At 39.5% G+C, this 9,797-nt stretch overlaps 1 protein-coding gene across 3 annotated transcripts in view; it reads left to right on the forward strand.

Annotated features, from left to right (window-relative positions):
• TPX2 (TPX2, microtubule nucleation factor) overlaps positions 1 to 9,797 on the forward strand; it is a 92,726-nt gene that overhangs the window by 77,780 nt on the left and 5,149 nt on the right. For all 3 annotated transcript variants that reach the window (XM_023512163.1, XM_012804180.2, XM_023512162.1), the window contains exons 13-15: positions 3,018 to 3,113; positions 5,086 to 5,262; positions 5,923 to 6,069. In XM_023512163.1, coding sequence (XP_023367931.1) covers positions 3,018 to 3,113; positions 5,086 to 5,262; positions 5,923 to 6,069 — 420 coding nt within the window. The remainder of the gene's footprint in view (positions 1 to 3,017; positions 3,114 to 5,085; positions 5,263 to 5,922; positions 6,070 to 9,797) is intronic.

A 9,797-nucleotide genomic window follows, 5' to 3' on the forward strand; every position in this document is an offset into this window, starting at 1 on the left:
ATGCCATGGCACTCTACCCAGGGGGACAGCTTAAGGCTCTGTCTCAAAAAGAAAAAAAAAAACAAAAAAAACTATATTATTCTACACCCAGTACTTATTATTATCATCATTCATTATGGCAAATCAAGGTTTTGAGCTTGACACTGACAATTTGTAGCCCGCCTTATTACAATTTCTAGTGGTTTCACTTTAACTCTGGGTTTCTAGAGAAGCAAGGCATAGAAGGAGATGTTAGATGTATTTTGCCCTCTTCATTTTCCAGAAAGAGGCTTTGCAAGGGGAATGTGGCTTGCCCATAGAGACATTTTTCAAATTTCGTGGCATAATTAAGAGTAGGTCTTTGGACTTCTAGTATTGGAGTATAATGGAACTGAAGAGCCCACCTCCCTGGAACCCTGCTGCAGCTCATTGTCATTCCTCATCTGTCTCCCCCCAGTGATGAAGCTCTTTTTTCTTCTATCTTTATGTTGTTTCTTAGGCCATCTGTCTCCTCCTAGTGATGAAGCTCTTTTTTCTTCTATCTTATGTTGTTCCACTTGTGATTGATCAGTGGCAAGCAGATAGTAGGCCTGATGAGAGATGGGGTTGGGGCAGAATGGGCCCTAAGGCAGAGATTGAGTGATGAAAGCCTTGAGCAAAGTGTAAAATGTGAACTTGGGGCCAATATCTAATGGTGGGGAGCTTGGGTACCATGGAATTGGATGTGTTGTCAGTGAGGGCAGTAATTTTAGTAGAGATATTTACTTGGGGAGGCCAACAAAGTTTGTTTTTTGTTTTATTTTGTGGGGTTTTTGCATACTTCCTGAGATATTACTGCTTCACAGTAGTTTCCTACCTGCCTAAGAGCTTGTCCCAGGGCACTTTGGGGGCATATCCGTCCCCATCTCTACCCTGACTACTTTTCCTAAATGCATCATCTGTCCACTGGCATTGCCCAGTTCTAACCACATACCACCTCCTTAGAGATACCTTCTCCAAACTCCCCATTGAGGGAGCTTCTCCCACTCATATTTAATGCCACATTCTGCTGGGGTTTTTTTAGAGCACCTGTTAAAATTTGGAAGTTTTTGATTTGTTACTTATTCATTATCTCTTTCCTCCACTAGAATGTGAATTCCTTGAGAGCAAGGACTGTGTATGTCCTTCATGCTGCATCGCCAGCACCTAACCTAGTGACTGCCAAATCACGTACTCCAATACTGCATAACTAAGGGAGTGATAGTTTAAGCTGAAATGCACCATCCTGTGTTAGACGCTGGGAATTCAAAGATGGAGTAAGATACCACCCTTGTTCTCAAAGCTTTCATAGTCTGGTAGAGCAGGTAGACATGTAAACAAAAAAGTACAATTATGTTAGCCAGTGCATGTTTGTTCATTGAATGGTTATTATCAGATGACCTTGTAGGTGCTGTGGAGAAGACAAAGGAATGTAAATTGGCAATATTCCAGCCCTCAAAAGCTTAAATTTTAAAAACTTAAGATAGCAAAACAAGAGGACTTCTCTGTTTCTGGAATCCCAGTTTTCTTCTCATTATTTTTAATTGAGTGCCCCATTAGCTTTGATTACAGAGGAGAATGGGGTATGGGTAGATAGTTGCTTGCAAAATGATTTTCATAAATCATATTTTCCTCTCCCCCAACTAATTATGAGGATTGATCCCACTCAAAAGTCTCATCATTATGAGAGCTTTCCATTGCTCCTCCTTTAAGAATGCAGATTTCTCTGCTGGGTGGATATAGAGAGAGGGGGAAAAGTAAGGCAAGTGGCATTATTTTAGAACTAAATGAGTTATTTCGATTTCTTTGTTTTATGAAAAAATAAAACAAACCTCCAAGGCCTAGAAAGTGATCTGATGTTCCCAGGTTATACAGATTAGAAGCAGAGGAAGGCTAGAACAGACTCCTGGTTCCTTGTTCATTGTTTCTCCTGCTGCTTCTTGCACTTTGTGTGTTCAAACCAGATGCTGGTGTTCACTTGTTCAGGGTGTTATAGAACAGCAGATTTTTGTTGTTGCAGTTTTATAGTAAGCATCATTTGACAAGCCATTTCTTAGACATTTGTCCCTCTGATTACAGGGTCAGTTGTATTGGATTTCACTGTACTAGTGATTTTAGTGTTCTTTAGTAAGTGTAAGAAATCTTGCAGAATTTCCTTCACAGTGGTCACCTTGAGAGATGGTATAAATCCTTTCCAGTGATTGTAATACTATGTAAAGCATTTTAGAAAAACAACTTCTTTTGGATCCTGAGAGAGTTTTTTGGATCTCTTCAATAATGACAAATCTTCATATGTATTTTAAACATTAATTTACTTTTAGAAGCTAATCTAAAGTTATTTGGAACTAAACCTTCTGATTAGTCCAAGATAATAGAGGTGAAAACAGTTTAGTTAAATTAAAAGTAAAGATTGAGCAACTGTCTTGCATGGTCCAAAAAGTGGCTTTGAAAGGCACTCCAAGAAAGACATTCCAAACATGTTTGGAACAGTTGCAGCATTGTTGGGATTAAGGAGACGTCTCCCAAGGTATTCTCTTAGAGTCCAAGGTATGAATTCTGTTACTCATGTGTTCATTCATTCTGACTGCATTCATTCAACATTTACTGAATGCCTTGTACTTGCCAATATCTATGTTAGGCACTAGGGATTGGTAGGATAAAATCGTCCCTACCCTCAAGCATTTATAGGCCAGCAGGGGAAATGAATATCTAAATAAATGTTATGACGTTTTGTATGGAGGGAAGAAAATAAAAGATTTTTGGTGAATCATATTTTTATTGAATATTCAGCTCTACCTACGTCCTTACTGTTTGCTGTTCTGTCTTGATAACCCATTTTTGGTGTGTTACCATATACCAGATATGCCTTTGTCTTAGGTGAACAACATACTAACATATTAATAGTAGCCTTTTTTGATTCCCAATACATGTATTTTTCTTTAAGAAAAGAATTTAATCATCTTATGCAGCCTAGTGGAAATTGTTCTAGGATGTATAATCAAGTTACTTAATTCTTACAGGGTGTTCCTGAAAAGAAGGTACTTCCAATCACTGTCCCCAAGTCACCAGCTTTTGCACTGAAGAACAGAATTCGGATACCCACCAAAGGAGATGAGGTAATTCCCTGGGGGTGGAGAGTTTTTTTTTCCTTCTGTATAGCCAGTCTAAGACTTACTAGTTTTTAAATTTGATGGAGTTTAAAGTAACCACTCTTGTCTGGAGTTGTCTTTAAATAATGAGTATAAACATTGAATCATCTTTTTGCTCCTTGAAGAACAAAGTAGTTGGTAAGAGTATGAATCTTTTGGCTCTCAGAGAGAACTGGTTACAAATTATGGAAACAGTGAGGAGAAGTTGGAGGCTTGTCTGTTTCTGTAGCATTGAAAATTACCTGTCTTTGTAACATGGATCAAAAGTTGCCAAGCTCTATGCTTTATTTTGCCTAAGATAATGTCACTGAGGCAGTTCAGTGAGGGACTTCTAAAATTCATACTAAGCAGTTCTGTCCGCTTTATACTATCTCCAGTAACCCAAGAGTTGCTAAGGTGACCGTGTGGTGATGGTTCATGGAATTGTAATTCATGAACTGTCATTGATCAGGCTAGTTTCGTACTACATCTCCCATTTTTATTTATAAATAACCAGAGTTAGGGTAATTTTATAGCAGATCTCAGGCATGCACCCCTTTATAGATTCATTTGAAATGAAAATACACAGTAATCTTGTGTTAACCAGTTTGAACCCAAACAACTTACTTGCTCCTATTCTGGGTGTGACGATAATTAAGTCCCAGTAGCTCCTATTCTGGGTGTGACAATAATTTAGTCCCAGTCACATGTTTCAGTGGAGTCTAGAGGCTATGTGAAAGAAGAGAGTGAGGTATATCCTTGGTTATAAGACCTGTCTTCTGATCTTCATTTTATTCATACTGCTTGACTCATTAGTTTGCATAACATTCCTATGAAAAACTTTATATTGTTTAAAAATATAATTGTGGGAGGCTGGGCCTGGTGGCTCATGCCTATAATCCTAGCACTCTGGGAGGCCGAGGTAGGTGGATTGCCTGAGCTCACAGGTTCCACCAGCCTGAGCAAGAGTGAGACCCTGTCTCTCAAAATAGCTGGGTGTTGTGGCAGGCACGTGTAGTCCCAGCTACTTGGGAGGCTGAGGCAAGAGAATCATTTAAACCCAAGAGATTGAGTTTGCTGTGAGCTGTAACACCGAGGCACTCTACTGAAGGTGACAAAGTGAGACTCCATCTTAAAAAAAATGAAAATAAAATAATAATAATAATAATTGTGGAGGTGGGCATGGTGGCTCATGCCTGTAATCCTAGCAGTCTGGGAGGCCAAGGCAGTGTATTTCCTGAGCTCAGGAATGTGAGACTAGCATGAACAAGAGCAAGACCCTGTCTCTACTAAAAATAGAAAAGCTGGCTCAGTGCCCATAGCACAGTGGTTATGGCACCAGCCATATACACCAAGGGTGGAGGGTTCGAACCCGGCCCTGGCCAAACTGCAACAAAAAAATAGCTGGGTGTATAGCGGCTGCCTGTAGTCCCAGCTACTCAGGAGGCTGAGGCAAGAGAATCGCTTAAGCCCAAGGGTTTGAGGTTGCTAAGAGTTGTGATGGCATGGCACTCTACCCAGGGTGACATAGTGAGACTCTGTCTCAAATAAATAAAAATAAAAATAGAAAAACTAGCTTGGCATTGTGGTGGGTGCCTGTAGTTCTAGCTACTTGGGAGGCTGAGGCAGGAGGATTGCTTGAGCCCAAGAGTTTGAGGTTGCTATGAGTTATGAGGCCACAACACTCTCCCCAGGGTAACAGTTTGAAACTCTATCCCTCTCTCAAAAAAAAAAAAAAAAATTATGTTAGTACTTAAGCAAATGCCTTCATGTGGGTCTAACCTCTGTGAGATGGGAGATCACTTAGATACTATCATTCTTTGATAGAAAAGGAAGTTAAGACATCTAAAAAGTTGAGCAAGTTGCCTTATTTATTGTCACATATATTTTCTGACTTCACATTCTGAGGATGTGGGTGAGAGTGATAAGTTTTGTTTCTAAACTGCAATTTTTCACTTAGGAAGAAGATGAACCAGTAGTGGTAAGAGCTCAACCTGTGCCACATTATGGGGTGCCTTTTAAGCCCCAAATCCCAGAGGCAAGAACTGTGGAGTTATGCCCTTTCTCCTTTGATTCTCGAGACAAAGAACGTCAGTTAAAGAAAGAGATGAAAATACGAGAACTGCAGAAAGGGGAGGTAGGTGTTTCCATCTCTATAAATGGCATAATGCTACTCTTTGAGCCCTCAAAGATAATCTTTTCTATTGTACTTTTAACTGGGTGGCACCTGTGGCTCAGTGGGTAGGGTGCTGGGCCCATATACCGAGGGTGGCAAGTTCAAACCTGGCCCCGGCCAGCTAAAACAGCAATGAGAATTGCAACAAAAATAGCTAGGCATTGTGGTGGGCACCTATAGTCCCAGCTACTTGGGAGGCTGAGGCAAGAGAATTGTCTAAGCTCAAGAGTTGGAGGTTACTGTGAACTGTGATGTCATGGCACTCTACCAAGGGTGTCAGTGAGACTCTGTCTCAAAAAAAAAACCAACCCCCCCCCCCCAGAAAAACAAACTATAAAATCACTGACTTCCTTTGATCTCTCTAAGAACCTTATAAAATATAAATGGAGTAAGCAGGTTAGTGACTTGCCTCTGATCACACTACCAGTTATTGGCAATATACACGTATAGAGAGTAAAGCCTAGATTTCCTTTTGAGCCCATTATTCTTTTCTGCTTGACCATGCTGCTTTGAAAACTAATTGGCATTCCCCATTTTTCAGAGTCATCCAAATATTTTGGAGCAGCTGTTTTTGGCTAGAGACACCTTTGTGTTAAATCTCTTTATTTCCTCTTCTACTAGGTACCTGTGTTCAAGGCACTTCCCTTGCCTCATTTTGACACTATTAACCTGCCGGAGAAGAAGGTAAAGAATGTGACCCAGGTTGAGCCTTTCTGCTTGGAGACTGACAAAAGAGGTGCTCTGAAGGCGCAGATTTGGAAGCACCAGGTAGGGGATGGGGATAGTAGCCAAAAATGTTAATTGCTTGTTCGGTTGGTTAGACAGGCAGACCTGCCACGTTGAAATCATCTGGGATAACATGCTGGATTACTTCATGGGCTTTCACTATAAGTCAGGAGTTAGTATGTTCTTTCTATAAAGGACCAGGTAGTAAATATTTTAGGTTTTATGGGTTACATATGGTCTCTGTCACATATTTTGTGTAAGTATATGTATTTGTTTTCATCTCTTTGAAAATGTAAGATCATTCTTCATTCAAAGGCTGTATAGAAACAAGGGTGCAAGCTTGATTTGGCCTTTGGGGCAAAGTTTGCTCACCCTTACTCTAGGTGAGCATCTGGGGAATGTGAAAACTGGTGGGTTTTTGAGTCAGGAATCTCACCTACTCCATCTATTAGACTCATTCATTTAGTGTTTACTTTTTTCTGTTGGTGCTTTGGTAAGAAACAAAGTGGGGGAATCCCAGACTCTTCAATGTGGTATTTCATTTTTTCAGTATGGTGTGCTCATTTGCTCTTTATAGATGCCAGGTGATTTAAAACAAGTAATTGATTATTGTTTGGTTTAATTGGGACTCGATTCTGCCTACTGGGAAACAATTGTCTTGAATTTCTAAGTTTTGGGGGATTTTTGTCATTACTTATCTTGGACTTTGTCCAAAAGAGCTCTAGGCTAGTCTTTCTTTGTTTAAATCATTGCTCCTAAAGCCCAAGAGATGTGATTGCTTGCATGACTTAATGTAGGTCTCCTTTTGGTGATATTCTCTAAGAAAACTCAGAACTGTTGCTTTGGAAGTAGTATTGAATTTCACCTTATCGATGGCCAAGACACAGAATGTCTGTATCTTTTTCCACAATAAAAAAAAATTATTTTTTTTCACATATACACAAAAGTAGAGCAAATAATACAGTGAACTTCCATGAACCTGTTACCTGTTCCTACAGAGATTGAAACATGGAAAATCTTATTTCATCCATACATCTACATTTTCTCCTACAATGGATACTTTTATCTACACAAAATTGGTTACTTTGAAATAAATCTTAGATAGCATCTCTTTTCTTCTAAAAGTGTATCAGTGTGTTTAAGATACAAGGACTTATTAAAAAACCCACAATAATATTATCACACTTAAAAAGTGACCCTTTTTTGATAGTAATGGATAATATTTATTTTATTTTATTTTATTTATTTATTTATTTATTTATTTATTTATTTTGAGATGGAGCCTCAAGCTATCCCCCTGGGTAGAGTGTCATGGCATCATGCTCACAGCAACCTCCAACTCCTGGGCTCAAGCGAGTCTCCTGCCTCAGCCTCCCAAGTAGCTGGGACCACAGGCGCCCGCCACAACGCCTGGCCATTTTTTGGTTGCAGCCATCATTGTTGTTTGGCAGGCCGGACTGGGGATTCGAACCCACCACCTTAGGTGTATGTGGCTGGCGCCCCAGCCGCTTGAGCCACAGGCGCCGAGCCAGATAATATTTATTTTAACATTTTATCATGTGCCAGACTCTATGAAAAGTATCATACATGCATTATCTCTCTTAGTTTTTACCAAGGTCCCAAGAAATTCTGTACTGTTTCTAGTTCCATATTATAGGTAAGAACCCTGAGGCTGCAGGAGGTTAAACAGTTTGTCTAGGACCACATAGTTAATAGGTGGCATTTAAACATATGTAATCTCATGAAGGAGGTAAGAGGAGGGGGAGAGAAGGGGAGAGGATAGATGGAGGAAGGGTCGAGGGAGGGTAATCGGTAGGATCTCACCTATGGTGTATATTGCAAGGGTACATGTTGAATCTGTTAAGAGTAAAGTATAAATGTCTTAACATAATAAGTGAGATGAGGGTTATGTTAACCAGTTTGACGTAGGCATCTTAAATTGTATATAAAATTAGTACGTTGTACCCCATAAATGCATTAATGTATACAGTTATGATTTAGTTTAAAAAAATTAAATAAACAGGCTCAGCGCCTATGGCTTAAGTGCCTAAGGCTCCAGCCACATACACCTAAGTGGCGGGTTTGAATCCAGCCTGGGCCCGACAAACAACAATGACGGCTGCAACCAAAAAAAAAAAAAAAAAAATAGCTGGCGTTGTGGCGGGCGCCTGTGGTCCCAGCTACTTGGGAGGCTGAGGCAGGAGACTTGCTTGAGCCCAGGAGTTGAAAGTTGCTGTGAGCTGTGGTGCCACGGCACTCTACCCTCTACCCAGGGGGACACCTTGAGGCTCTGTCTCCAAAAAAAAAAAGACAATTGCTTTGAACCTGAGAGTTGGAGGTTGCTATGAGGTAGGATGCCACAGAACCAAGAGAATCGCTTCAAGCCCAAGAGTTGGAGGTTATTGTGAGTTAAAATGACACAGCACTGTACTGAGAGCAACAAAGTGAAGAGTCTGTCTCCAAAAAAAAAAAAGAGAGAGGAGGAAGGGTGGTAGTATCCTTGCAAGCTATAGCTATTGCCTGAGCACCAGTATAGTATTTTTTCTGGATTAATAGTATAAGTGTACATACAATTAGATTGTGTTGTTTGGGTTTAAAATTTGATAGCTAAAGGGAAACATGACTGTTTAAAATATCACCCTGATGTAGGTCATTTGACATGATGTGTGACCTTTTTATTTATTTATTTATTTGGGGGGTTTTTTTGCAGTTTTTTTGGGCCAGGACTGGGTTTGAACCCGCCACCTCCAGTATATGGGACCGGCGCCTTACTTCTTGAGCCACAACACTGCTCTGTGTGACCTTTTTAAATAGAAATGTTTCCCCATGTTGTTTTGATGAGATTTTTATGTGAAATACGTATCTTGATTACAGTACATAATATCCATAGTTGCCATGGCAACTCAGCATATTACGCTTACACCCTAAGTCATACGAATAGAATCCTAGCCTGAGAATGTTAATTAAGTAGTTAGGTAATGTCTATACCTAAAATTAAACTGAAGCAAAATTCTAAGTAAATAAAAATAATATTTGCAAGTGGCTGAACAACTATGTATCTTTGATTTTTTTTTCTAAAGAAAAAGAATGCTAATTCATTAATAGAAAGGTTTATATTTAACCAGCCTAATAGCTGGATGGAACCAGAGGTATATAGATAGGATATTAGATTATTACTTAAATCTCAACATTATCTGCTCTTATTCAGATTTTCTCAACGAGTGAAACTCTAGTAGGTGTTTGATCTTTAATAATGAATTTATTATAATGTTGAAAGCAACAGTTAGGTTAAAAAGTGAACAACCCATGTTTGTTCAAAGTACTAGAGTAATTTTTAAATTCTGAGAACACAATTTAACATAAGTACCAATTTTCAAAGTATATATTTTTTGACAGAAAGTTTGTCTTATGGAATGTTTCCCATGTGTCCAATGATAAATGTACAAAGAATTTATACCACAGCATTACTAAAATGGTAAAAGTTAGAAACAGCCGATGTCACTGTAGAATAGGAAGAAAATTTAAATTGTAGCCCTAAGCAGTTACTAAGAACAGCTTAACCTGGTAGTGTCTAAGCCCAGTGATGTAAGATGGCTGTGATGGCACTGGGAGAGCAAAGTGGCAGGAGCCAAACAGATTAGAGAACAGAGAATGTAGTTCATTCCCTTGAGTTTTGGTCTAGGCTCACACTGTCCCAACAACACACTGGGACCATGTCTGCTTCCTTGCAGCCTATGTATTCCTAATCATCTATGGCCTTCCTTCTGCCA

This window comes from Otolemur garnettii, unplaced genomic scaffold (assembly GCF_000181295.1).
Source record: "Otolemur garnettii isolate 467f Iridium unplaced genomic scaffold, OtoGar3 scaffold00025, whole genome shotgun sequence".
NCBI classification, from domain to species: domain Eukaryota; kingdom Metazoa; phylum Chordata; class Mammalia; order Primates; family Galagidae; genus Otolemur; species Otolemur garnettii.